Genomic DNA, 27,913 nt, shown 5'->3' on the forward strand with positions numbered 1-27,913 from the left:
CAATTCACATGAAAAAAGACACAGCTACTTAGCTTCAGCGTAACGGCATCTTCCAGCACATCTGGCAGCTACCTAAAGTCCCACAATCCAGTCGCTGCCTTCCTAGTCTCTGCCAGAGTTGCGAAGTTTGAACCCAGTCGCTCGCCGTAGCCTTTAATCCCCGCCCCCGAAGGGGACGTCCCGCTCAGAACAATCGCTCGGCGAGGACGAGCATGCGTGGAAATGGCGGCCCGATCCCGCCCCACGACCCGTCGTCCACCGCGGGCGCGCGCTCGTACGCCGGAAGGGGCGGGCCCAAGCGGGACTTTATAAATGGCTCGTCGCTACTGCTCCGACCTCTACCGGCAGGATTCGGCGGCGAGATGGTATGTGTCGCTATAGCGTTTTTGTCGTTCTTGGAGCGGCGGTGCGGCTCAATCCGTGACACATCGCCGCCATCTCAGCTCGGCGGGCGCCGGGGGCCTGTTGCGAGAGCACGGGGGACTTTGCGAGATCCCCAGCGAGGCCTATTTTCTGAAAACACGGAAGGCCTGTGGTTGGCCTGGGGCCCGCGGGGCGGCTGGCGAAGGCCGGTGGGGCGGGCTCCGGTTTGGAGGTCCCGAGCCCGGAAATTTTCGAGGCTTCTGGGTCTCGAGCTCACTCATTCAGTGTTAGTCTAGATGAGAGTCCGCGAGCGTGGGCCACGGGGACTTTGAGTGGGGCCGCTAGGCCCTTCCCGTGCTCACCGCGGAGGTGCAGAAATCAGCGCGGTGGGGGGGAAGCCTGGGCTGACCTGGGTGGTACGTCGGTGCCCCATCTAAGGCCTCTGGAGTTCCCAGGAACCACAGATGATGAACTCACTGACGGGCGGACAGAGACTCCGTGCTGATTGTCAGGTTCTGATTTGGCTCTGTCGAGTTCTAGGGGCCTTCGGGTGTCCGTCCAGCAGGGGAGCCTGTGGTGTGGTGCCCTCTGCTATGCAGCACTTGGTCTCACCGCCCGTTTTGTGTTGACGTCTTGACAGCCACGTGTGAGGTCATTTTTAAGGCCATCACCTGGTGTGCTGGGGAGGCTGGTTTTTTGGTTACAAAATGAGGTTTTGAGGCAAAGATGCAAGGCATTAAGGGTCAGTGACCCTTCCCAGAACCCCAGCCCAGCACGTAAGCATGTGGGCTGGGCTGCTGGGTCTCTGGTGTGGACTGTGTTGCGGCGGACCCTGGCAGCACTGAGGCAAGCCGGGCATCAGACGGGAGCTCCTTAAGACCAGCTTGAGTGCTAACGTTGACCCTTTTCTCGTAGTCTCACAGGAAATTCTCCGCTCCCAGGCACGGGTCCCTGGGGTTCTTGCCTCGGAAACGCAGCAGCCGGCACCGTGGGAAGGTGAAGAGCTTCCCCAAGGATGACTCTTCCAAGCCTGTCCATCTCACAGCCTTCCTGGGCTACAAGGCCGGCATGACTCACATCGTGCGGGAGGTGGACAGGCCAGGATCCAGTGAGTACAGGCAGCCCCTTTCACGCTGGGTGGGCGTGGTGGTGGTGAGCTCAGGGTGGGGGTGGACTGGACTGCGGTCAGGCCGGCCTCCTGACAGAACGGAAGTCTCCATCAGGATTGATAACGAGTGAAGGCTACAGGGGCTGGCATTACTGCTTTAGGTGGGGGGATGTATGTCCGGAAGTTGGGGCATTAGGTGAGTAAATTGTTCAAGCCAAAGTGTAGAGGAGTACACTAATGAGTACTTGTGTACCTTAACCTGAAAGCTTTAATGCTGCCCATGTCCCTGGGCTATGAAGTGCAAAGGAGAAAAATCACTCGGTAAAACAGCACTGGTTCCTGTAGCACACGGTACTTTTTTTTTAGATTTTATTCATTTGACAGATCACAAGTAGAGGAGGAAGCAAGCCCCTTGCCGAGCAGGGAGCCTGATCCCTGGGATCATGACCCAGGAATCATGACCCAAGCCAAAGGCAGAGGCTTTACTGAGCCACCCAGGTGCCCCCATACGGTACATTCTAATGTAGGTATCGCACACCTGCCTTGTGCTCAGATCTGTTAGCACATCCCCTCATACGTCGTACTCTTGTATTATCTGGGCAACAAGGAATTTGCTTTCAGAAAGATTCGTGATAGATGAGAACTGAAGTTAGAGTGTCTAAGAGCCCTGGTATTTTTTTGAGTTAGAATTATAGTGTGTGTGGGCGCCTGGGTGGCTCAGTGGGTTAAAGCCTCTGCTTACGGCTCAGGTCATGATCTCAGGGTCCTGGGATCGAGCCCCGCATCTGGCTCTCTGCTCAGCAGGGAGCCTGCTTCCCTTCCTCTCTCTCAGCCTGCCTCTCTGCCTACTTGTGATCTCTGTCAAATAAATAAAATCTTTAAAAAAAAAAAAAAAAGAATAATAGTGTGTTTGGTAAGGACAGGCCGGGGAGTCCAGACTGCTGATAAGGCCTCATTTCTGCAAAGTTGCCTGTTAACTCGAAGCAGGTTGTCCTCTTGAACTGAACGGGCATTTCACATTTCTGCAAAACATCGTGGTCCCTTGTTGGGGATTCTAGCCATCCCACTCAAGTCTGACCCCTCTCTTCTTGGCAGAGGTGAACAAGAAGGAAGTTGTGGAGGCTGTGACCATTGTGGAGACACCACCCATGGTGGTTGTGGGCATCGTGGGCTACGTGGAAACCCCTCGAGGCCTCCGTACCTTTAAGACCATCTTTGCTGAGCACATCAGTGATGAATGCAAAAGGCGCTTCTATAAGAACTGGTAAGGGACGAGGAGGCCACGCACTCTGGATTAGCAGGGAAGAGAGTAGTGCCCTGTGCTGGGCCTTTCTGTAGCCGTGGGAGAGCCGCTCTGGTGTCTGGTTTAGTTGTCGCCTCCTGAACAGAACAGTTCTGAGGGCACACCTTGAGCACCTCTGGACCTTCCTGTTCACCCTAGTGGGTGCTGGCTGAGGACTCAGGATTCAGTGTTCTCTTAGTTGCTGGGAAGTATTGGGAGTCTGATTAGAACCTGAGAGAGCAGTGTAACTCCCCCAGTCCTGCCCGGGAGTGTGGTTGGGTTAATGGCTCAGCTGGAGCAAGAATCAGTGTGTATTTGAATGCTTGTGACTTGCATTAATTTTGTGGACCTCTGCTCAGCTCCGCTCGGCTCTGCCCGATGAGCTCCATCCAGGCTCCGCTTGCCGGTGGAAAAGGCTCCTTAGAAGCCGGCAATGAGCCCCATCCCCAAGTGGTGCCAGTGTGCCTTCCGCTCACCCCCTGGAGGGGTGATGAAGGCCTGCACCCGGCCCCCTCCCCAACTCTGCTCTGCTCCTGAAGGCATAAGTCTAAGAAGAAGGCCTTCACCAAGTACTGCAAGAAGTGGCAGGATGATGATGGCAAAAAGCAACTGGAGAAGGACTTCAACAGCATGAAGAAGTACTGCCAGGTGATCCGGGTCATCGCCCACACCCAGGTGAGCACTCAGTGAAGGGCAGGCACAAAAGGAGGGCGACTGCCCCACGGCAAGTTTTCAGGTGCTTACCTTGTTACCTGCTGAGTTGATCCTCAGCCCAAACTGACTTTGTCTCAGGATTTTAGAGGGGTGGTAAGACAGGTTTCGGTTACTTGTCTGAATGGATGGGCCAGTGAGCTTTGTGGGGCACCTGCCCTTCCCTTGATTTCTGGGGGCAGGTTAAGACCATCGTTGGTCTGAGGAGGCATCCTATCCTGTTGGTCTAAATGTTGCCAGCAGAGGGCGCCCTGTTTCTATAGGCTTCGTATTAGGGAAACCGCCCCATTTTAGGAAAAGCAGTGGAAGGAACTGGTGATTCTTAGGTGCTGTAAAATACCTAACTGAAAACAGTAGTCAGTAGTGAGATGTTGGCCATTTGCGCTTAAGTCTGACTTGCTGTGGACTGAATGAGCCTTTGCCTGACTTGGTCAGTTGCTCTCGTGTATGGTTGCTCTGAGCCGCCATCCTAGGGTTAGAGCTGATGCCTGAGTTAGATTCAGTTTCCCCGTGTTTAGCTGTGACCGTATTGGCTCACGCTTCTAGTAAGCCCATTACCGAAGCTGAAGAAAGTTCTGTAGGACAGTGCTGGGCTGTTCCTAATGAAGTTCTGGCTTGAGTTCTTTTTTGCCTTAATCTTTGCAGTTTGTGCCCTTGACTGAGGTGCTATTCCACTCTCCCACAGCATAAATGCCTTACTAACAGTGAGTAGACCAAGGTAGATGGCCAGGGTAAACCAAGGCAGTACCCCAAAGGGACTGGCCAAAACCCTGATTGATGATGAGGAACGTGGGGCTTGTTGGCCCTAGAATTTGTCTCCAGTCTGTCTGTGTTGGCGTGGCCCTTACATGTCTGTGGAAGGATCAGCTCATGATGGTGAACTTGGGCATCAGAATTGAGAAGGGGATTTGTACCCAGTGCGGAGTTAGGACACTGAAAAGAATCTTTTCATTTTTGCCAGTAGGGAGGTTCAGAGTTGCCAACTTCTTCCCACCCTGAGTTCCCTTGCCATGGAAGGAGAGCTTGGAGCTCGGGACCTGAGCTGTATTGATTCCCTCCTAGATGCGCCTGCTTCCTCTGCGCCAGAAGAAGGCCCACCTCATGGAGATCCAGGTGAACGGAGGCACGGTGGCTGAGAAGCTGGACTGGGCCCGAGAGAGGCTGGAGCAGCAGGTGCCTGTGAACCAAGTGTTCGGGCAGGACGAGATGATCGATGTCATTGGGGTCACCAAGGGCAAAGGCTACAAAGGTGAGCTTTGCGGTGACCCAAGTTGTAAAACTCAAAGGTTTCAGGGCCAGATCTATAAGGCTGTGGAATGAGCGCTGGGCACATGGCCTGAGTAAGATTACAGAAACTTGCCTCACTGCCTTCTGAGAACAGCCCCGTGGTCAGGTCGGGGGGAGTACACGGAGGAGTGGGGGAGATCTTCACCCTCCCTCTGAACCCTCACCACTGGCGCCCACCGCAGAAGGCAGAGGGTGCTGGGGAGTTGGGCGGGCCTCTGCTAGTGAGGAACTTGGTGGATGTGGTGAAATGCACATGGTCCCTATCTAGTTCAGGGCTGATTCTCCAAGGTCTTGTCTTACAGGTTGAGAACAGGTTTATGTCTAGGCTGGTGGTCAGCCTGAGGACATAGGAGCGGGGAGAGGACATTAAACCCACTTATTCCTCAGACTTAGTGCCTGTTGAACGATGTTCTGTGAATGTACCACAAACGAGTAAACTCCCATCAGGCATTCAGCAGGAAAGGGGCTGATGGCACGAGTGCCAGACGCCCCGGCGACAAGCTCACATCTCTTCCAGGCGTCACCAGCCGCTGGCACACCAAGAAGCTACCCCGCAAAACCCATCGGGGCTTGCGCAAGGTTGCGTGTATCGGGGCTTGGCATCCTGCCCGCGTGGCCTTCTCTGTGGCTCGGGCTGGGCAGAAAGGCTACCATCACCGCACGGAGATCAACAAGAAGGTGAGGTGCCAAGGGAGCCCGTGTGGAGACAAGCGGGGAAGAGAAACACAAGCCCTTGTGGGGAGTGCGGTTTCCGGTTCGTGTTAGGGCTACTGCGGTGGGGGCGCTTCTGGAACGCATATGGACCCAAGGTGCTCATCTGGTCTGACGGGTGTGGTTTGGGTTCTTGGGGTGTGATCTGTAAGGTGCCGTCGAAGGAGGTTGTGGTACAGCTGACTCTTGGAGGGACCCAGGATTGGAGCCTTGTCTGTCCCTTCCTTTCCCTCTGAGAGTTTGGGGGAGGCCTCTGCATCGTTTCAGCCAAGTGGCAGGCTCCTCAGGCCCAGCCGGCTTCCTTTGGCCCCTGGCCTGGGGTACCCCATCAGTAGGACTGGTAGCTGCTTTCCATCCAGAGCCCTCTGCCTGCCCCTGAGCTGAGGGTTATCTGCCCCGTTGGCTGGCCTGCCGTCTAGGGCCATGTGCGTCTGTTCCGTCCAGTGTTGAAGGGCTTGTTCCCCCTCTTAGATCTATAAGATCGGCCAGGGCTACCTCATCAAGGATGGCAAGCTGATCAAGAACAATGCCTCCACCGACTACGATCTGTCTGACAAGAGCATCAACCCCCTGGTGAGTAACGAGAGCCGTTTTCTCCAAGCCTCCAAGGTCTTGGCTCTGGCGGGATTTTGTGCCAGGCCTCCCCTTTGGGCTGGGACCCCAGTGCGTTCGGGTCCTGGCTGACACATGGAGGCCATTTCCAGAGTCTGTTAACTGCCTGCACAGACCGCACCGGGTCGTCTGTTGCTTGGAAATGCTGGGTCTTCAGTCCAGCTGTTGGCGCTGATGGGTGAGAAGTGGGGTCTCGGGCCCAGCTGTTCGGTGATGAGGCTCTGGAATGAGCGCTGGGCACAGCGCCCGAGTCACACTGCGGAAACATTCCTTGCTGCCTTCCTTCTGAGAACAGCCTGGTGGTCGTCAGGTGGCAAGGACCACCTTGAACTTGAAGGGGTCGTTCGTGTGTGTTGTCTGCGATCTCTGGCCCCGTGCTTAATCTGACCTGACACCTTGTTGCCAGGGTGGTTTTGTCCACTATGGTGAAGTGACCAATGACTTTGTCATGCTGAAAGGCTGTGTGGTTGGAACCAAGAAGCGAGTGCTTACGCTCCGCAAGGTGAGGCTGGGGCCCTCTGTGTCAGGGCAGGAAGCCGGGGCTTGGCCCTCCAGCGGCGGGGCGCGAGTGATGGGGGGGACAGCCGAACATAGTGCCCGCACTTCGTGGAGGGCAGTTCAGAGGAAAGGGGGGGGGGGCATGCCGCTCTAACAACGACTTTGAAGTCCTGGGAGGAGGAAATTCCCCGTCTGGCATGTCCCAGCCATTTGCTCTCGGGGGTGGTAGGGCGAGATCCTTGGGAAACCAGTCAGCCTGGAGGAGCTGCTGGAGGGGCTGCTGGAGGTTGCTGGTCCTCTGCTGAGGGGGCCTGCGAACCAAGGTGAGGCAGAGAAAGGCTTGGCTCTTCGTAACTAACACTCCTCTATCGGCCTGTAGTCCTTGCTGGTGCAGACCAAACGGCGGGCCCTGGAGAAGATTGACCTTAAGTTCATCGACACCACCTCCAAGTTTGGCCATGGCCGATTCCAGACGGTGGAGGAGAAGAAAGCGTTCATGGTGAGTGCCCTGGCCTCTGGTGCTGGTGCAGAAGGGGGCAGCCGGGCTGGCTTGGGGGGATGGTGGGGGGCTGAGCTCGTGCCGATGCCAGAGCCTGGGCAGTCTCTTATGCCAGTGAGGTGCGGGGTAGTCTTTGTGCCTAGCTGCTTTCCTCCCTCTGACCTTACCCGCTGCCCTCTCTCCACAGGGACCACTTAAGAAAGACCGAATTGCGAAGGAAGAAGGAGCGTAATGTCAGGAGCAGATCGCATAGCTGGTGGGATCTCAATAAAAACGATTTTCCAGTGATCTCTGCTTCTGGTTTTGCTTCCTGGTCCCGGCTGCTGCCGCCATGGCCACAGGGGCCTCGTGTTCTTTGAGAGATGTTGCCCTTGGCCTCTGAGCTTTGCTAAGGGTCTCCCCTCCCCCGCCTTGTCTGGCTCCGTGCCCAGAGCAGCTGGGGTGGAAGGGCAGCATGAAGCTGTGCCCTGGTCGGCCCGGGAGCAGCAGGCTTTGTGCGGATGCGAGCGTCCCGGCAGAGGGGGGTGCTGGCGCCGCTATAGAGCTCGGGTGTGTTTGCACAGCGTGGCTGGCAGCCTGGCAGGAGGGAGGCAGTGAGGATTTCATGTTCCCGTGGTCTTAGGAGTTGCTGATGGGCATGGCAGGACCAACCCTGGTCTGTTCAATGGAAGAAGAGTTCAGTCACTAATCCACATAGGTTTGGGTTCCAGTACTGGCTTGTTGGCCACCAGTGACACCCGGGCCTGCTGGGACGCTGGAGTGCTGACACTGGGAAGGGGCCGGTTCAGAGCTGTCCCAGGCTGGGGACACGAGCACGCCAGTGAGACTCGGCCAGCCGGTGAAGCCGTTGGGCCCCTTTTCCGTTCTGGGTTGGGGCTGTTCAGCCTCTACCCTGTGCTCTCTGTTGGCCAGCATAGGGGGCATCTGCTGTTCTCTGGGCCTGGGCACCCGTGATGCTGCTGAGCTATTGGGCTGCTCCAAGCTCAACACCCCAGCCTCTGATTTCAGACTGACTGGCTGACGTCCTTGAGACTGACTGGGCTTCAATCCTGGTGTACGAGGTGTCCGATGCCCTTGTAGACTCGCCGCCCATCCCCAGCCCGAGCGGCCTCACGCAGCCTCTGGTTCTGTAGCGCGTTCTGCCTCCAATCCGTTGAGGCTGCAGCTGGGGCAGCTTGGGGTGCTCCCAGCCCAGCTGGGGAGCCACTGGCCACCTGTTTCTGGCGCCCCCTGCGGTGCTCATTGCTAGCTGGGGATGGGCTGGTGTGGATACCAAGTACGTCTTGAGGTGGCCTGAGTCCCTCTGGTTCCCAATTAGCATGGTCCCCACAGTGAGTGGGCTGGGGTCCCGATGCCCAGGTTGGAAACCCAGAACAGGTTGCTGAAGTTAGACAATGGTCCTGCGACAGGCAGGGTGAGGTCTGGAGTGCACAGAGGAGTCCCAAGCTGGGGACCCTCCATGATGTCTGATGCTAGCATTTCTGGAGCCCCTTCTGGGCTCTGGGGGAGTGGTCCTTAAAGCCTGCTCTGGGCTAATGCAGAAGACCGCGGTTGGCCCCTGCAGTGCCTCCCAGCCTCGGGTCCTTTGGATTCCGTAGCGGCTTGGGGCTGCACTTCAGGCTCTGGCCGCCAGGGGGTGTGTGGGCAGCATCCTGCTGGAGGGCCCCAGCCTTTGGAGAGGGTGGTGACGTTTCTCCCTGTCCCTCTTCCTACTGGGGTCTCCCAACTAGGATTCCCTGCGATCTTGGGGGTCAAGCATGCAGGCAGAAGGGGTCAGGACCTGGTGCAAGGCCACAGGCACCTCTGGCAGAGGCAGGCATGGGACCTGCGGGATTCTCTTGGCAGTCTCCCCACCCAGTCAGCTTCTGGAGAGGACACTGGGCTGGCAGGAGCCCCGCCCTCCTTCCCTTGGCCTCAGCCTGGGGGCCTCCCTGCTACCCTTGGACCAGCCCTGGAGCCCAGCTGCCCACAGCCCAGATAGGAGGGGTTTTGCTGCTCGGAGATGTGGCTGGGCCTTGCTCCCTGTCCAGGGCTCTGCTCAGTTGGTAATGGCCACAATGGTGGGATGTGGGGTCCAGGGGACAAAGGCTCACTCCTAAGAGGAGGAAAGCACATTCTGTGTGCCCCCAGGCGGACGTGCACGCAAGCATCCCCCACCACAGATACACTTCCGGGTGATGGGGTCACCGCTCCCTTTTCTGTCCCCACCCATGTGACACGTACGCAGCCCTTTTCAGGGGCAGGTTTGCTTGATTGAGAGGAGCGAGCCCTTGGCTGAGCCCTTGGCTGTTGACCGTACCCTCCCATTCGCATCCTCTTTGTTTCTGCCTGCCCCTGGCCAGTGAGTGACCTTGAGCATTTCCAAGTCTCAGCCTCATCTGCGGGGGGTGGGGGGACTCACCTCCTCGGTGTCAGTGGGACCAAATGAGCAAGTCCTCCCCAGCGGGGGCACAGAACAGCTGGTGTTGTTAGGACGAATAATAGGGTTTCCTGGGGGTGGGCGGGCAGTGGGAAAGGCCAACCACCAGTGTGTGGGGTCAGCTGCACTCGCTCAAATCCTGAGCACCTGCTGCGGACCCGGCACTCCTCCAGCGGCTGGGGGAGCAGTGGGGAGCTCAATGGCCCTTCTCTCCAGAAGCTGATCTAGGTGGGTACGCAGACGGTAAACGTGAGTAAGCAAGACAGTTTTAGTAGTGACGCATGTGCGGCTGGCTCAAGTCAGTTAAGTGTCTGCCTTCTGCTTGGGTCATGATCCTGGGACCCTGGGATGGAGCCCTGTGTCAGGCTCCCAGGGAGCCGGTCTATCTCTACCTCTGCCGCTCCCCTCCGCTTGTCTCTGCTTGTGCTCTCGCTCTCTCAAATAAAGAAAAAAAAAAGGCAATGGATGCCATGAGGAAATAAAACAAGCCAGTGGGCTGCAGAGCAATGGGAGGCGTTAGGAGACAGTGTTAAAAAAAAAAAAATCCAGCCCTAGTGAGTTCTACAGAGAGGACCCCCCCCCACCAACCCCTGGCTGAGCAGAGCAGCAGGTGCAAAGGCCCTGAGGTAGGGGAGGCTTAACACGCTCGGATTTGCACTCCTAAGGGAGGCAGGTCCTTGAAGGTGGGACTGGATACTCCCTGCCTACCCAGCCAGGGCCTGGCATAGAGTAGATGCTCAGTAAATGTGCCCTGTGTCTCGGGAACCTGCCCATGCTCGTGTGTGTGTGTGTGTGTGTGTGTGTGTCTGCGTGCCCCAGCCAGGGGTCTCCAGGCTTTGCTGTGGGCCTACAGTGGATGGGGCCACCGTCTCTGTCTCCTGCAATCTGTGCCTGCTGTCTGTCGCCATGCCCTTCCTGTCACCAGAGCCCTCAGGCCTTGCTGGAATCCTGTGGTGTCAGAACAAGGAGTCTCATTCCATTCCTCTTAAAAAAAAGGAAAAAAAGAAAAGAAAAAACCTGCTGAGAATTCTGAGCAAGTGGGAACAGGGAGGTGGTGGGAGCCACCATTGCCTTAAAAGGCACGACAGAGCCGGTGACTTTCCTGAGCTCACCTGGGAATGGCTTTGGAGGGGGGTGTTGGGGGGAGCTGACTGCGCTCCTGGGCTCACCCCCAGGGTACTCTGCCCCCTTTCCCCGGAGCCTCACAGACAGCCTTGCCAGCAGAGGCCACACGGCTAGGTCCTCTGTCCTCCTGTCCCCAAGCTCCGACCCCAGCCCTGGGAGCCCACCCCTGTGCTCCCTGTGGCCTCGTCCTCCTCCCATGGGCTCTCAGCACGCAGCTACTTGTCTGAAGCTCCCATGGGTCCCTGCCCACCCTCCACGTGGTGTCACACCGCATAGGCTGGTATTCGAGGCTTGCCAACCTCTCCAGCATCACGTCCCCTCCCCTGGGGCCAGACTCCTGGCCTGCTCCCAGGAGCCCAGGGAGCTTCCCCTGCCCCTTGGCCAGTAGGCGCAGAAACCTGGGTTGGGGCCCGACCCAGACTCTGTAGGAGGCAGGAAATAACAGCCCTGGGCTTGGAAAGTGAGTGAGGCGGCCTCCAGGAACCTTCCAGGGCCTGTGAACACATCAGAACTCCAAAAATGCAGAATCCTGACCGTCTCATGGACCCGCGACACAGCCAGGCTCAGCGGCCCCTGGGGCTCACAGTGAGCAGTGCTCCCTCAGACGTCGCCTCTAGGGGGCGCTGGCCGGTGGGGACAGGTGGCCCTGGAGTACCTTACTCCATCCAAGCACTGTCCTGAGTACTTCGCACACAGAAACTCAGTCTCCAGGATCCGCCCTTGCGCAGCTTCCCTTTTTACTCCATTTTGCAGAGGCGAAACTGAGGCTCAGAGAGGCTGGGCAGCTTGCCTAAGGGCACACAGTGGCTAACTGGGAGGGCTGGGATTTGAGGCCTGGCAATAGGAACCCATTCGTGCCAAGGCTTGTATTAGACCCTCTGAGGTACTTCAATCCTTACAACCACCATTCCCATTGTACAGATGGGAAACTGGGGGGCCGGAGACATTCAGGGAATCCGGTGAGGTCACAGAGCTGAGCTGTTCTCTGCCGGGCGTCTGACACGCTGTGTCCCTGCGGGATCGTCACAGCCCTGGGAGCTGGGAGCCACCACTCCTGTTCTCACTCCTGTTTTCACACTGAGAAAATACGAGCTGGGTTAATGGACCCTCGCGTGGGACTCTCCGGAGTGCCGAAGCAGGGGTTCAAACCCAGGCTCCGGGACCTGAGCGCCCGCCTCTGCGCGGCGCTGCCGTCTGGAGCAGGTGCCTGGAGGCTGCAGGTGAGGAAGGGGCCGGGCAGCGTTTCCCAGCAGCACCGGCAGCTCTCATGTCCCTTTGCCCCTGGCAGCCACCCCTACCCGCCGACTCCCAGCAAGGCCCTTGACATAGGAGTGTGGGAGATGCTGCTGCAGGCCTGTGGCAGTCGCATGGACCCCCTGGCCCCCGAGCTGGCCTCCGGGCGCCCAGGCTTCATATGACTATAGAGAAGTGGCCCTCCCCACTGCCTGCCGCCGAGCCCCAGCCGCACGCAGAGGAAAAGGGCTCTGAGAGAGGACGCTAAAGATAGCCGGCTCACCACTTCCCCATCCTCGTGGGCCACCACCTCGACCCCGAGGGCTCCCAGCCAGCCCCTGGCCCATGGCAGGCCACTCCTCTGGTCTCCTGGCCAGGGGCACAACACAGGGGCCCAGGCAATGGTCATCCCAGGAAGACCTCTGGGCAGGGGCACCGGACAAGACAGGGATGTGCCCTGTGCCACTTAGAAAGTCCCCTCGACAGGGGACAGGAGGCTGGGTGCAGTCGTCACCCTTGTTTGAACCCCAGACACACCTCGACACTGACACAACCACACCATTCCACCCTGGCCAGGCCCGTGGTCACACTGGCGTGACAACCCCGGGGCCCACTAGGACACACACTGCCCGTCATCCGTCTGTCCGCCCGTCTCCACCGGCTTGCAAGTATTTACCCCAGGGAAATCCGTAACCACCATCAATCAGGGCCTTTCTCCCAGAGAGCTGGCTGCCAAACACTTGCCAGGACACCACCGTCCTCAACCTTTGGATCTCCTGCCGGCCGAACCCAACGAGAAGCCAGTGGAGACGCTGGGTTGAGGCTGTCCCCGGATGTCACCCAGACGTCAGCGTCCTGGGGCCCAGAGCAGGGGGTGGAGGGTGGATGGAGGCTTTGGAGGAACGAGCACAGGGATCCGGCTCTGGGCCTAACGCTTTGCTCCTGGGACCAGATCTAAAGCCCCAAACATTTATAGTCAATCAAAGGTGGGCCCTCCCCTGCTCAAAAGCTTTCCATGGCTCCCCATGGCACAATCGGCTATTCATATGTCAGACACATTAGGAACCATGTGTTGGGCACCTTGGTGTGCCATTCAAGGCTCTTCAGCATTTGGCATCAGCCTGCCTTCCAGCCCATCACAGGCTGCTGTGTCTCAGCCATGGGGGACCACCGGAGTTGGTGGCCTCTGGCTGTGCTGTGATGGCACCCACCGGCGACACAGGAAAGAGCTGGCCAGGGCTGGATCCTGGTTCTTCTTCTCCAGTGCCGTGACAGCCCTCTGAGGGCCACAGCGAAGATTTGACAGGACCGGGTGGAGGAAGTGCCCCACCTGGCTCCCGGCTCTGAGTCCTTGCTCAGTGTCCGGCCTGCGCTCCCGGTCAGTAAATACTGAATGTGTGACTAGGCAATATTGCTTCCATTTCACAGATGGCAACACCAGGGCTCAGACAGGGCCGCTGCCCCACATGGCTCTGCCTGTTCTGGTCCCCGAGGCCCGCTAAGCCGGAGGTGACACGTGACCGCCCCAAGGGCCAAATCAGCCCCCAGCTGTTTGGGGTGGCCTCTGAGTGGGCTTGTTTCATGGAGGCTTCGACTTCTGGAGTTCAAAGCTTTGCTTTTGTCTTTAAAATCCGACCAACAGCACAAACCTGGAAGTGATCCGAAGGGCCCGTGGCCTGAGAGGTGCTAATAGGAAGTCAGGCCTCCCTCACTAATAGGAAGTGAGGCCTCCCTCACTAATAGGGGACGAAGGAGCTCTGGACACCCGGGCCGCCAAGCAGTCCCTCCGGTGATACGGAGGCTGCCCTCACATTTCCTTTGGTCTGGGTGAAAGATTGGATAATTCGTTTATTTTTTTTTTTAATTTTTAAAAAAGATTTTATTTATTTATTTGACAGAGAGACACAGCAAGAAAGGGAACACAAGCAAGGGGAGTGAGAGAAGGAGAAGCACACTGCCTGCCGAACAGAGAGCCCAATGCAGGGCTCGATCTGAGGACCCTGGGATCATGACCTGAGCCAAAGGCAGACACTTAACAACTGAGCCACCCAGGAATCCCAGATTAGTACCTTAAAAAAGACAAATAGTAAATCTGATCTGCTCAGGCCGCAGGGCCTCCTGGACAGCATCAAGGCCGGTGATGGCGGTGGGCCGGCTCCTGTCCCTGCTTCCCCGCCCGGGCTTCCATTTCCTCCTCTGAAGCAGGGGTCTCAGGGAGGGATGACTTCTCAGCGCCCTTTCAGCTCTGAGGCTGGGACTCAGAAAGCCAAAGGCCAGTGCAGAGTGAGGAGGGGGACTTCCCTGGCTGTAGCAATCAGGGAGGGCTTTCCGAAAGAGGGAGGCTTGCGATGAGCTCTGAAGGCTGAGCAATAACCCGCCCACGGTACACCTGAATGGAATGGATGGTTCTGGAAGGTGGGAAAGCATAATTCAAAGGAATGAGCTTCTGGTAGAGAAATGTCAGACACAGCAAGAAGCAAGGTGGGGAGAGGTTTAGACAGGGGGTTTGGGGAGGGCTTCCCTGAGACCCTCCATTGCACCAGGTGAACTCCAGACCGCGATGGGGTGGGTGGAGTCGGGAAAGTTAACCACCATGGTCCATCCGTGCACTGTGTCCCAAGCACCGCATCTGGCACTTTTCAAACATTGGCTCATTTACTCCTCCCATCTACAGGAGACGGGCACTAAGAGGACGCCCATTTCACAGAAGAGGAACCCGGGCTTGACCCATAGGCTCCTCTGGGCCCCTCTACCTGGAGGAGTGAACAGGGAGGAAGCCTTTCATAGAAGCAGGTGGCTTCTGCATAGGCCGCTCCCCTACCGGGAATGCTTTTCCCTCTTTTCTGCAGTGGGTAGTTCCAACTTGCCCTTCTAGGCTGGGTTCCAAAGTCACCTCCTCCTGGAAGCCTCCCCAGACCACCAGGGTGCCCTGATGCCGACTCTCCCTGCCGTCTCAGCTTCTCGCTCACCACCACTCACGACGGCCGTCACATTACCCATTCTTGCTACTTTGGGCTCTATGTCCAGTTCCCAGCCAAATGGCAGCCTCCTTGAGTCAGGGGCTGTGTCTGTCTGCTCTGCTCCTCTCGTGCCCTGTGCACCCAGTAAGCGCTGAGCACATAGTAGGTGTTCAGTACAATAAATACCTTTTGAATAAGCAGCTGACTGAGCGCACGAATTGAAGAGCGAAGCGATTTTGCCAGAGTCACCCAGATGGTCAGGGCCGCGTGGCCGTGGTGGAACCCAGGTGTCCTTGCTCTCTGTCTGGCTTCCCTGCTTCCATTCTGGAGGCTCGTGTCTCTTCTCCACTCGGCATCCGGGGTGATCCTGTTGGCGCCCCCGTCGAACGACACCCTCCCCCGCAGAGTCCCCAGTTCAGAAGAGAAGCAGGGCTGCGGGCTGTGGGCTGCATAATGTGGATGAGTTTAATTCCACATGTACACTTAAAAATCCTTAAAGTGGTAAATTTTATGGGATGTGGATTCTACCACAGTCATAAAACGATGTGCCTCCCTTCTCAGCTCCAAACCCTGCAGAGCTCCCACCGGATGCGGACACCAGCCCGAGTCGCCCCACTGCCCCATCCCTGACCTCCTCACCTCCCTCTCTCCCCATACCCATGCGTGCCACACTGGCCTCCTCTCTGTTCCTCTCTCAAGGCAGCCGCACTGCTGCCTCAGGGCCCTTCCACCGGCTCTCCCCTTGTCCTGGAATGCTCCTCCTCTAGAAGTCGACAGAAATGGCACTTTCCCCGCAAGGCCTCTCTCAAGCACTGTAGTAAAAATTGCAGCCTGCTTGCCCCATGGCCCCCTGCACCCACCTCTTCCCTTTCCCTCGGCCCCACCACTTGCCACCTTAGGTAGACTGGTCTTACTCATCACGTTGACTGTCTTCCCTGTTCCCTTTGGTCATCCCACTCCAGGTTCTAGAGAAGCCAGGGAGGGAAGGGATGTGGTCTGGAGCGCATGAGGCAGAGAGGAGAACCCAGGGGCGGCCACAACTTCCTCAGAGCAAATTTAGGAAAAGCTGAAGTGAAAAAGGCTTGGACAGCTGAGGGCTTCCTGCAGCCGATCTCAGGAGCCAGGGGCAGGCGGGTGTGTGCGTGTGCGCCCATGCGCGTGTGCATCTGGGCACGTGGGTGTGCGTCAGTGTGCGCGTGTGCATATGTATGTGCCTGCCTGCGCTGAGCCTTGTGTCTGCACGCACGCGTGCACCTGTGCGTGTGTGCATACCTGAGCTGCGCGTGTGTGCACGCACGTGTGCACCGGACCATGTGTGCACACGTGAACTGTGTGTGCGTGTGGGTGTGAGAGAGAGAGAATGAGAGGCGCTGTGTGTCTCTGGGTGTGGACGGTGTCTGTGGGGGTCCTGTAACAGGGGACTGGCCTTCTTGGGGCCTCAGCGGGCTGAGCTAGGAGGTCCTGGACGCCCCAAAGCTGCGGGGCACTGAGGGGCCATCGCCTGCCGAGGAGTGAGGGCAGCAGAGGGAAGTCCAAGGCGGCCCAGAGGAGGCCCTTGCCCCCAGCACGTGGTCTCAGCTGAGGCCTGGGCGAGGAGGCTTGGATTGGCCAAGGGAGAAGGGGGAGGGTAAGGGGCTCCAGGGAGCAGGGAATGAGGGAGAGAGATGGCCAGGGGCAGCTGCCAGGAACTTGGTGAGATCTCTGCCCAGTGGGACCAAGGAATGAGGCCGCAGGGCCCCCGCCCTGGAATTGCCTGCCTGCCTTTGTCGGGGCAGCGGGGAGCCATGGCTGGTGTTTGAGCAGGGGCATGGAAGCTTCAACCCAAGGCTTCTGGTTCCAGGACAATAAGGGGAAACTACCGCAGCACAGGCTGGAAAGATGAGACGTTTCCCCACAGAATACCCAGAAAACATAACCTGTGAAAAAACAACAACAGCCCCGAAGAAGAGCGCACTGCCCGGCGTGGAGTGGTAAAATCTTAAGGAGCATTGGGGCTCAGGAGAGCATGATCTATAAAGCCTTCCTAGAGGAGGAGGCCCTGAAAGTGAGTCTTTGTGGGGAAATGAGATTGCTGTGGCGTGCTGGGTGACTTTGGGCAAGTCACCGCCCTCTCTGGTCTCTGGTCCCACCTGCCCTGCCTGGGCTGACCCGGGCCCCTCCTCAGCGGCTCTCTCAGCTCTGACATTCCTCCATCAGAGACGAGGACCACAGAATCTGTCAGGGGCCATTCAGGTTCTTGGTTTAAACAGAGACCCCCACCTGCCTCGGTTTCCCCTCTGCCCTGGGTGAGCCAGGGAGGATAATAATGCTTGATTGTCAAGGACCTTGCACGCCTCAGGGGCCAGATGCCAAGGATTGTTTTCCATTCCTAGGAGGGTGGGCCCTTCCTGCCAGGAGAAAATTCCAAGCTCTGGCAGCCGGGGAGGGGGTAGGTCCTGCCACCACCCCCTGTGACCACATACCCGCCGCCCAAACCTGGGGCATCAACGGCTTTCTTTCTCTTCTTCTCTCTTGGCAAAGGTACCTGCCCAGGGCCCAGAGGCGAGGCCCTCAGCTCCTTTTGTTTGATCAGAAGCGCCCTTTCTCTTCCCCTCTCCCTTCCGGCCTTTGCTGTTCAGGCCCAGAGACACAGCCCCAAGGCAGGGGCCAGAGGAACAAACCCCACCAGAGCCCGGCTCATCCCCTTACGGGATGTCTGTCTGTCTGGCTGGTGGGAAGATCGCAGGCTGGTGTCCTCTGGGACAATGGGATTTTTGTTTGGGAATCTGCTTCTCAGAGCCCGCTCCCACTGTTCCCTCGATCCATTTCCATGGTTATGATCTTTGGTTGCGAGACGCTGCGTTTCTGAGATTATTTGGTTATAAGAACCTTGGACCTGGAACAGAAAATGCTCCAATATTTGATGCCTTGGAATTTGCTGTTTGTAAGAACCCGTGGCGCTAGAATTTTCTAGTTCAAAGGCTCTGTGGTTCTGGAGGTCTGGATCCAGCTGTCTGGAGGAGTCCCAGTGGCGCGCTGTGGGTTGCTGGTGCCATGGGAGCTCGGGGCGCGGGGGGGCGGGGAGAGACTGGGGAGGGGGTGCCGTGGCAGGCCAGGTGCACCAGCGTGGGCGTGGGCGGCAGCTCGGGCGCTGACAGCTGGGCAGGGGCTGCTGCCTGAGCTCATGGCACCTGGCCTTGACCCAGGACCGGGAGGGGATGGACTGGGACGAGGGGAGCCAGAAGAGGTCAGGCTGAGAACCTTCTATAAGCTCTGCCCCTCCTTCCCTCCTGGGCCTCCCTCCTGCTGTCCACTCAATTCCCAGGAGCGGAGGGTGCTGAGCCCACCTAGGGCCGATCCTCACGGAATGAGGGGAGACTCCAGACAGAGGGAGGGAGGGGCTTTGCCAGTCCCACAGAGCGCGGGGACAGCCCCAGGCACCATCCACCTCTCGCCCACCGCTGGTCCAGGGCTCTTTCTACAAGGTCTCATGCTAAGCGACCGCTCAGACACCCCTCTTCTTCCCTGGACGTATGGTGTCTGTTCATAGACTGAGCCCCCCACGTCTCGCCCCTAGAACACGGGCCATCCCGGATCTGCAGCCTGCCAAGAGTCAGGAGTTTGACACCAGGGGGCCTCAGTCTTCCCATCTGGGCGCGGAGGTGGCCAGCTCTTGGCCCTTGGGCCCCGCCCACGTCCACTCTGTCCATCGGCTGCTGCGGCACCCCACCCCCCACACCAGCCCTTCCCCAGGCTCCCCCTGTACCCCCCTGGCTTCTGTGAAGGGGCTCCCCGGGGCTGCCGGCCCCGCTTTGGCATGCTCCCAGCAGGCTCGTGGGAGCTGGAATTCGGAGCAGTCCCCGGCGTGTGCGCACGGCCTCCCGCCTGCCGGGGCACCTCCCCTGACTAGGGGCCAGGCATTCCTCCCGCTGGCTCCCAACAAGCCCCTGGGGAAGGAGGAGCTGTGGGAAGGGGCAGGGAACATACTGGGAAGTCGGGGCTGAGTGGGGGGTTGGGAGGGAGCCCCGGCCCATGGACACCCAAGGTAGGATAGGCAGGTGGAGGGAGAGACCCGACGTGGCTGAGCTCTGATCACATCCTCCCACCTTGTCTGAGGTCCCATCATGGGTGCCAGTGACGATAGCTTTAGCGGCCTTCTCTGCCCTTATATAGATTCGTTTGCTGATTCAAACGTCTACGGAGCATCTACGATGTGCCAGGCATCGCGCTAGGGGCTGGGGACACAGCCATGTGGGGCAGGGACAAATGCACGTCAACATCCTGTGCAACGCCAGTGTGTAAACACTGACCCCATCTGAGCTGGGCTCCTGTGAGCTCCTGGAGGCAATGGTTCCTCCTGAGCACAGCCCCTTCCCACTGCTCTGGCTTCTCCTCCGGCCCTCACCCGGCACGGTGCTGGGGACTGTGGCCCTTGGCTGGGCACAGTGTCATCCCAGGGAACACAGCCAAAGGGCAGAGCACTGTGCTGGGTTCCTCCCAGCATGCGCCCTTCCCTCGCTAGGTAATCTTGGGAGAGGCGTTCCTCTGTTTCCCCATCTGCAAAGATGATTCCCCCGGACCAGAGGCGAAGGGCGCCCACCCCAGTGGCCTCTCAGTCTGGTTTCCAAGGCACACGAGGGCCAGTCATCCTCCAGAGGGCTTTGGCGGCTGATGGGGTGTTGCCCCAGGGTTTGTGACGTCCTTCCAGCTGCCTCCCCGGCCCCGCCTCGGCTTGCCTGGTCCCCCAGCTGTGCGGCCCAGAGCCGTGATATCACTGCTGGGGAGACGGTGACCTCAGGTGGGGGTTACCCTGCCCCAGGCTCCTCTGGTCTGTCGCCAGCCCTGCTTCCCCTGGGGAGCCTTCACGGTTTCCTTTGCCACTCCGGACACCTCACAGCTCACCTGGACCCTCCGCGTGGGCCAGACCCTCGTCAGGGCACGAGTCAGGTCTCTCCCAGCTGGTCTGGCAGGGCCAGAGGCCAGAGGGCAGAGCAGGGACATGCGGCTCCACCCTACCCGCTGTGTGGCCTTGGGCAAGTCACTGTCTCTTGCTGGGCTTCAACTCCGCCCCTGAAATACAGGTCGGGTTGGCGTGTCCGTGGAGAGCAGGTGGGGAGCCTGACCCAGAGCACGTGGGTCTGGGTCTGCGGCAGGGAGAGGACTTCCGTCGTGTGCATCTTTCGAACGCGACCCTACTCTCCAGCGTCAAGGGTGCCAACAAGCCGCCGTTGCCTTCATCACCAGCCTGTGCTCAGCGGTCTCTCCCGTGGCTCCAAACAGAACACCGGACCCCCCCACCCCCCACAAGCTGTCCTCCCTGGTCCTCCCCAGCTCAGGAAATGATACCACTGCTCACCTAGTTTGTTAAGCTCGAAACCCACGGGTCCTCCTCGCTGCCCACAGCCCCACGGACAAATCTCCCATCGGGAGCAAAAAGTCACGCACGAAGAGGGGCCACGGCTGCACGTACATGTGTGGGTCAAGGAGGGGCGAGGCGGGAGGACGGTCCTCCTTGGCGGTGGGGGTGGTGGGTGCTGACCGGAGAAGAGGGGAGCTTCTCGGGGGGGGCCAGAAGTGATCTGGCTTTTGATCTTGGAGCCCATTTTCCAGGTATGTTGAGTTGAAACTTCCAGTCATCAGTCTTGATTCTTCTCTTCCCTTGGCTTTGTACAGCGGGAGACCCAAATCCTAGCTGTCGCACACCTTCCCGTCTACACGGGGCAGGGGTGTGGAGGGGTGGGCGGCTGCTGAACCAGAAGACAGGTAAATATGTTGTAAATCCAGAAGGAGAGGAGGCCAGGAGGCCAAGGGACACGGCCACGGAGTGAGCCGTCAAGGGAAGGAAGCCGCAAGGCTCCTGCGAGGTGTCCCCGGCAGGGACAGTGTGTGTCAACACTCTCCGGAGGGAACTGAGGACCGGAAGACAGATTGGTACTGTCGTGGGTTAGAAGAAGTCACCGTGGCGGCTAGGGAGAAATAGAAAGCAGAAAATGGAGATTGGAAGTTGTCATTTCAGCGGTGGATAGGGGAGGTTGAAATATTTGGGGGCTGATATTTTATTTTATTTATTTATTTTTTTAAAGATTTTATTTATTTACTTGACAGAGAGAGATCACAAGCAGACAGAGAGGCAGGCTTAACCCACTGAGCCACCCAGGCGCCCTGGGGGCTGATATTTTAGATAGCAGGTCCCTGGTTTAACGGCCGGCACAGCCCCTACTATCTCCCCAACCTGCATTTACTCCTCCCCCTGGAACACACTCCCCTTTCCCCAAGGGTAGCCCGCGCCCACCCTGCGTCCCAGCTCCGGCTGCCCGGCCCGGATCATGGGATGGGTACCTGCGTGAGGGATGCGTGAGGGACGCGTGAGGGACGCCTGAATCGTCTTTGATGACGGCCCTGCCTTTGTGCACCACAAACACACCCTTGCTGTGATTTCTTTGGACTCCACTTTCCCCCTGGATGTTCTCTCCGCGCCGCCCACCAGGCCTGCTCTGTTCCAAGCTGTTCCCTGCAGGAGGTGGAGGGCGTGGGCTGGGACTCACGACCTGGGCTAGATCTCATCTCAGTTGCTCCTCGCTGGGTGGCCTTGGCAAGCGCCTTCCTTCCTGAGTTGGCTTCCTGGACTGTAAAATGGGGATATTCACACCCAGGCAGGGTGACGTGAAGGCAGGGGTCGCCAAGGGCCAGCACAGGCCCGGCCCGGCCCGTGGGAGGAGCTGTGAGCTGGGGTGTCCAGCGGCTCCCTGGGTAGAGGGGTTTGGAAGGGGAGTTCTTAGGGAAGAGAAATGCATGGGGGTTGGTGTCCAGGGATTTGGATTTTGGCCTGGGTGACTTGGGGCGAGTTACCTTCCCTCTCTGATCGCTGCTTGGCTCCCTGAGAGCTGGTGTGGTTGCCCTTTGGGGGGCTGGGGGCTGAGACAGGGGTGCTTCGGCTTGTGGAGCCCGCCCCCCACCAGCAACAGGAGGGTGTGGGGCGGTGTTGGAGGCCAGGGGCAGCGGCAGCTCAAAGTGTCTGGGGCAGACAATGGGCACTGTGTGCGGGGGAGCGGGGTGGGGCGGCGTGGGTGGCCCGGTGGCACCCCAGCAAGAATGTGCTGGCCTGTCTGGGAATGTGAGCCCGTCACTTCCCTCGTGGCCTGCTCCCCCACTGTGGCCTCGCGCCCACCCTGCCACACGTGGTTCGGCAGAGCCTGGAATGGCCAAGGAGGGCCCGGGCAGAGCGGGAATTCCTGGGTCCCCATTCCCTGCAAGCCCGAGCAACGTCCCGGGCCTTGGAGGAATGGTGGGGGCGGGCGCACAGAGGTTCCCGTGCTGCGGGCTCGCTGGGTGGCCTTGGGTAAGTCCCTGCCTCCGTCGAGGCCTCAGTTTCCCCAGGTGTGTAAATAGTCTCTGATGGCCCTGTAGGGACTTTCTTGTGTTAAAACATCTCTCGTGGCCCCATCACCTCCCTCTCTCTGCCTCCCTCTCCCTCCACAGAGTGGGGACTTGGTCTGTCTGGGTCAACCACGTTGTCCCCTGGCCCAGAACAAAGCGTGGCCGTGGCTCAGTAAACATTTGCTGAATGAAGTCATTTTCATGATCATTCGGATCATTTTCTGGCTTGCCCCTCCCCCCGCCCCCCAAGGTCCTCTCTCTGCACTTCTCATCCTGCCTGTCCCGTTGTCCTGTTCTGAGGGTTTGGGGGACAGCGGTTTCTCTTCCATCAGCTTCTAGTGGGTTCAGCTGATGGGAGGGTGTCTCTCCCCAGCTTCCTTCTCCATCCAACCAACCCCCCGCCCCCGGTCCCCTCCTGTGCGTGTGGCTTTCCTTCCTGTCTGTCGCCCCTCTCCCTGGCTCTCCCCCTCAGCCCCTCCTTGTCCCTCTGCTCTGGGGACACTCCCAGCTCCTCCCCTGCACCTCTGCACAGCTCATCTGTCCAGCTCAGAGTGGCCCTTGTCCAGGCTCGCTTCTCCTAACGCCCCTCCTAGCTCTGCTTTCTGCCAGGACGCTGCCACATGTGTTCATTCTATCCTTCCAGCCACTGGGCCAGCAGCCGGGTGGCTTTCATGATCCCCATTTTACAGAGGCGAAACTGAAGCCCAGAAAGGTTCTGTGAATGGCTCCAAGCCTTGAGACCTGGGAAATGTCCGAGTTGGAACCCTGGTCTGTTACTTTGCCATCCGGGGCCTTGGGTCTTGGGCAACACTTGATTTTCAGCTTTTCTGATGGGCACAGTGTTAAAAGCTTGGGATGTTCGGGTGGCGTGCCCAGCAAGAAATAAGAGCAATCAATCCTGCTCTCTAGCTCAGTCCGGCCGGGCCCCGGGCTCCGGGCCAGCGGGTTGGGGCAGGCACTCCTCCGCTCCTCCCTGGGGCCGGGCTGTGGGGAATGGTGGCTGGGTGGGCCGGGGAGTGGGGGGGGTACGGTTCTGCCAAGGCCTGCAGTCAGGGCGGGAGGAATATAGGGCTGGGAGCTTCCCACTGTCTCTGTCTGTCAGCGGATCATCTTTGTCCTGCAGCACGGGGAGCAGACGGCCCCTCCCTGGGGAACTCCCTGCCCGCCGGTGAGCCCAGGGTCCAGACAGCCTCCTGAACTCCCAACTCCTGAGGTGGCCGCTGGATGACTTCATGGGCCTTTCCCGATCCTGAGTCACCACGACTCGCTCAGTGACCCCTTGGGCACCTTTGGAGGGGGGGGGCAGTGGGGCTGGTGGGGAGGGCTGGTCTCTGTTACCTAACGGTGCAGGGTAAGAACGGGGGAGGAAGGCTGTGGGGTTGCCTCTGGTGTGCTGTGTGAGGGGGTATCTCGGCCCCTTTCGGGATCTTGGGAACAACATTACCCCCTCTGGGGGGGTGCATCTACATCCCCCCACCCCCCATTCCAGCTCTCGGGCCTGGGAGAACTGACCAGCTTGGGGCTGTGATGTGGCTGCAGCAGAGTGAAGGGACGAAAGCATCCTTGTCTGTTTCTTCCCGGCTCCGCCCCCAACACAGGTGTGAATCAGCCCAGGTGAGGAAGCTGACTCACCTTCCCGCCTGGCCCTGGAGAAAGGGCCACTTTCCCTTCCCTGGGGGTTGGAATCAAACTTGAACTTGACTGTTAATTGCAGAAGAGAGTGACTCTGACTCTGGGGGTGAGGGGAGCAGACATAACATAAGGATTTAGGGTGTCAGGTCCCTGGAGGTAGTCCCCAAGCATCTACCAAGTGCCAGGCTCTTGGCATCCTCTTGGCAGACATCAGCTTAGAGAACCCTCAGGCCAACCTGTCGGTAAATACCGTAGGTTTGCAGATAAGGAGACAGGGGCCTGGCGCCGGGAGTCACTCATGTTAGGTCACACTGCCCGGGGAAGTGCCCGTGGACAGAGATCGGACCCAAGCCTGGGAGTTTTGTTTCCGGAGGAACTTTCTTACCCCATCTTACACTCCCAGCCCTCCACTGAGAGTTCAGCCCTGACTTCCTTAGAGACCAGGGGAGGTTGGGAGGGGTGAGGAGTACAGAGCCAGATCCCTTCACACACACCCCCCCACCTGTGTCACAGGGTCCAGGGGTCGCCAGGGAAAGAGTGAGCTCCTCCTCTGTGCCTCCAACACGGGTTAAGTCTTCTCCCCAACATTCTGCTGTTGTTAATCTTTAAGCAGCCCGATGATTAATTAATTACCAAAACCCACGGGGGCTCGGTTGAGTGCACCTGCTGCTAGGGACCCGGGCGCCCTCTCCCCAGCCCCCTGTCCCCCAGCCACAGTGTGGGCAGAGAGACGCACAGGTGAGGCCCGTCGGACTCCCGGGTGCAGATAGGGCAACCCTGTCACGGCTGGGGCCAAACCCGCTCTGTCCCGGGCCCCAGCCACAGCACGGCCTGCAGATGGCAGGGGACAGGGCAGAAGGCAGGGAGAGGGCCTCCAGAAGAAGGAAGACAGAGCCCGAGAGGCCAGGCAGGGGAAGGAGGGCTGCTGGGGCCTCCTCCAGGCCTCAGTTACATAGGGTCTGTTGGAAGCTTCTGTTGGAAGCTTCCCGAATCCTTTTGCCCTTGGTGTCCAGCACAGCACTGGCTCCAAGGACCCTCTGAGCCCGTCAGGTGTCTGCTGACTGGACAGGACAGGCCCAGTGTGGGTTCTGACCCCTCTACCTCTTCGCCAGCCTGAGCCTTAGTTTTCCTCATTTGCCTGACTGTCTGGTTGCCTCCTGGGGTGAACCGAGCAGGATGATTCTCTAGTGGAAACGCTGGGGGCTGCAGCTGGTGGATGCGGAGGAGGTACGGGGGCAGGAGATTTGCTGAGAAACAGCAGAACAGGACACAGGACTCCTAATTCAGGAAGTGACCTTGGCCAAATCCTCTCTTCTCTTTGAGTCTCTGTTTCCACATCTGGGGGGCCAGGGGCTGGGAACAGTGAGTGCCCAGGACCTCGGGGCGGGGGATGACTAATGGGTGAGTGGGTCCTTGGTGCCACGAAGAGCCCCTGCCCACCACTCCCCTTTCCCTCCCTGTCCCCAGCTCGTCCCGGGGTGCTCAGATCAACGCCCCAGGGGGTGCTGGGTTGTGAATGTCAGTAGGTCCTCTCTCCACGGACATGGGGACAATCCAGAGCTCTGAGGACCCCAGGTGACTTTCAGGCGGTCCTCCGAGGCATGTGGGAGAAACATCAGCCCTGCTCATGGGCACCATTTTTCCCTATTTTCTCAGACCTCCTTGAGAGCTCGAGACCCCGACCCCGGGAGGCAAGCGGTCTTTGCAGACACGTGGTCTTTGTGGTTTTAGAAGTTCTTGAAAATGAAAAGGAAATAACACAATTAATCCATAAATCCATAAACACACTCGTCGTAGGAAGGCGTATTGGCCTTCCCACCCTGTCGGGGGTCCGTCAAGTCCCCCCACAATTCAGGTCCACCCAGAACCTCTGAATGTGTCCTTATTGGGAATAAAGTTTTTTGCCGACGTACTTGGAATAAGGATTTCAAAATAAGATCATAGCAGGATTGGGTGGATCCTAAACCCACCAAGAGTGTCTTTACGCGAGAAAGGAGAGCAATATTTGGAAATGAAGACACGGGAGCAAAGGAGACATTTGAGACAGAAGCAGAGATCGAGGGGACCAGGTAACAGGCCACACGGGCTGGAGCCACCAGAAGCCGGAAGAGGCCGAAGGGATCTTCCGCCGGAGCCTTCGCGGGGAGCGTGGCCCTGATGACGCCTTTGTTTCAGACTTCCGGACTCCGGGACTCAGGGCGCCAATCTTTATGAGCTGTCTTGGGCCACCCAGTTTGTGGCGCTGTGTTACGGCACTGACAGGGTACATGTCCGGGTCCCTGGGTCGCTCACAGTCTGCTGTGTGTCCCACGGGACTTCTGTCTGCTCTCCACACAGGACTGTCTCCTGTAGATAGAGCTTGTGCCCTTAAAACTCAAATAGGCACACGCCCCACGGGATGTTCCGTAAATGGCTCTCGCTCACCCGCCCACGTGTATCTGGGAGAGGGTCCAGGTTCTTCCTCTCCAGCTGACTCCATCCTTTCTACTAGTCCATGTGAGACTCTGCTATCCCTCCCTCCATGGGCCCGGCTGATGGGCACGCGGGTCCTTTCCAGCTCTTTCCCATCAGACACAATGCCACGACCGATGTCTCTGCCCCGTCCCTTTGGCTCCTGCTTGGTGGTTCCTGGAGCACAGATGTTTCCTTAGAAGGGGAGTTACTACTACTATGTAGTACAAACGCAGACTCCTGGGGCGCCTGGGTGGCTCAGTCAGTTAAGTGTCTGCTTTCGGCTCAGGCATGATCTTGGGGTCCTGGGATCGCGCCCCTTATTGGGCTTCCCCTCAGTGGGAGTCTGCTTCTCCCTCTACATCTGCCCCTGCCCTGCTCGTGCTCAATCTCTCTCTCTCTCTCAAATAAATAAAATCGAGAAAGGAAGGAAGGCAGAAAGGAAGGAAGGAAGACTTGAGAAGGAGAGAAGCTGGGAAGTAGACTTTGGGATTTTACGGTGTTGGATTCTTCCAACCCAGAATGAGGAGGCTGGGAGGCATCGAGAGAGGGGCCCTGGAAAGGACGTCTGTGCTGGAGTCTCACTCAGGGGGAGCCTTGAGTAACCTCTCCCAAACCCTCTGTGGGTTCTCTCTCCCTCTGGGGTGGGCAGGAGAAAACCTCGGAGATAGTACCGGGGCCCTGGGGCCCTGGGTACGGGCGGGGGGGCCGGGGGAGCTTGGCATGGAGTGCCCAGCCTAGGCACCCAGCACCCCCGGCCCCACACCTTCCAAGCTGAGGTGCCGGGCCCAGATGGGCCCCTGGAGCCACACACAATGACCCCTCTGCGCGCGGCTCAGAAGCTGTGCATGGAGAGGGCAGGATGGGCTGGAGGAGGACGGTGGGGGGTGGCCCTCTGTTCCGAAGGCCTATCTGCTCGCCCCAATATAGCGGAAGTGGCGCTACATCAGAGCCTCGACCCCGCCCGGGAGAAACGACCAGGTTGAGCCGCCACCTCCCTGTTCCACACCCGCCGCAGTGTGGGTCCCCCTCCCTGGGTGACCATCGCCCATCCGTAGCTGCCAGGCTGGAAGGTCCTCAAGGGCACCCTCAGAAGGGCCAGCGAGTGGCGAAGGGTCCAATGTTAGGGCAAGGTCTATATGCACACAGGCGGGGGGCTCTGGGGTGCTTCTGTGGCTGAATGCAGCCGGGCTGTGCCCTTGGGCGGGTCTGGGGTGCAGGCCGCTGGGAGTTTGGGCGGGCCTATGTGCTGTGTGTGTGTGTGCGTGTCTGTGCGCATGTGAACACCTGCGTGTGTGTCTGTAGGCGGACGGGGGCACATCTCTGTACGTGGTGCGCCCCCGTACCTGCCTCTGGCGGGGAGATGTGTTCGTTCGCGTGCATTCATGGATTTGCATGAGTGCCGTGTGCATGGGTGTGTCTGTGTGTGTGTGCATGTGTGTGCGTGCGTGCGTGTGCGTGCACCCATGAGCAAGCTTCCAGGCCAGGCAGCTGCTGTGAAAAGCCTCGCTGAGCAGCTGCTGCACCCAGATCCCACGATTCCTCATTTGAGAACTAAAAATAGCCCGTGTCCAGCTCTATCCCGGCGGGCAGGGGGCCGACAGGCAGCCCCACTGGGCACCCGAGCCAGGCGGCTGCTCCTCCCTTCTTGGGCCACCATTCTCCT

The 27,913-nt window shown here is 58.8% G+C and overlaps 1 protein-coding gene and 4 non-coding genes across 5 annotated transcripts; all 5 read left to right on the forward strand.

Moving 5' to 3' along the window:
- Positions 1 to 290: 290 nt before the first annotated feature.
- RPL3 (ribosomal protein L3) lies at positions 291 to 7,359 on the forward strand. Its single transcript, XM_046013646.1, has 10 exons — positions 291 to 365; positions 1,279 to 1,471; positions 2,567 to 2,735; positions 3,293 to 3,428; positions 4,527 to 4,713; positions 5,269 to 5,429; positions 5,934 to 6,035; positions 6,481 to 6,576; positions 6,952 to 7,071; positions 7,259 to 7,359. The coding sequence occupies exons 1-10, from the start codon at positions 363 to 365 to the stop codon at positions 7,301 to 7,303; spliced, it is 1,212 nt and encodes a 403-aa protein (XP_045869602.1). The 5' UTR covers positions 291 to 362; the 3' UTR covers positions 7,304 to 7,359.
- Positions 823 to 886, forward strand: LOC123947816. The gene has a single exon (XR_006819846.1). It is a non-coding gene; the product is annotated as a small nucleolar RNA SNORD43 (small nucleolar RNA).
- Positions 3,238 to 3,292, forward strand: LOC123947836. The gene has a single exon (XR_006819865.1). It is a non-coding gene; the product is annotated as a small nucleolar RNA U82P (small nucleolar RNA).
- On the forward strand, positions 4,760 to 4,846 carry LOC123947832. Its single transcript, XR_006819861.1, has one exon. It is a non-coding gene; the product is annotated as a small nucleolar RNA U83B (small nucleolar RNA).
- Positions 6,277 to 6,370, forward strand: LOC123947831. Its single transcript, XR_006819860.1, has one exon. It is a non-coding gene; the product is annotated as a small nucleolar RNA U83B (small nucleolar RNA).
- Positions 7,360 to 27,913: the final 20,554 nt, after the last annotated feature.

This window comes from Meles meles, chromosome 7 (assembly GCF_922984935.1).
Source record: "Meles meles chromosome 7, mMelMel3.1 paternal haplotype, whole genome shotgun sequence".
Classification (NCBI taxonomy): Eukaryota; Metazoa; Chordata; class Mammalia; order Carnivora; family Mustelidae; genus Meles; species Meles meles.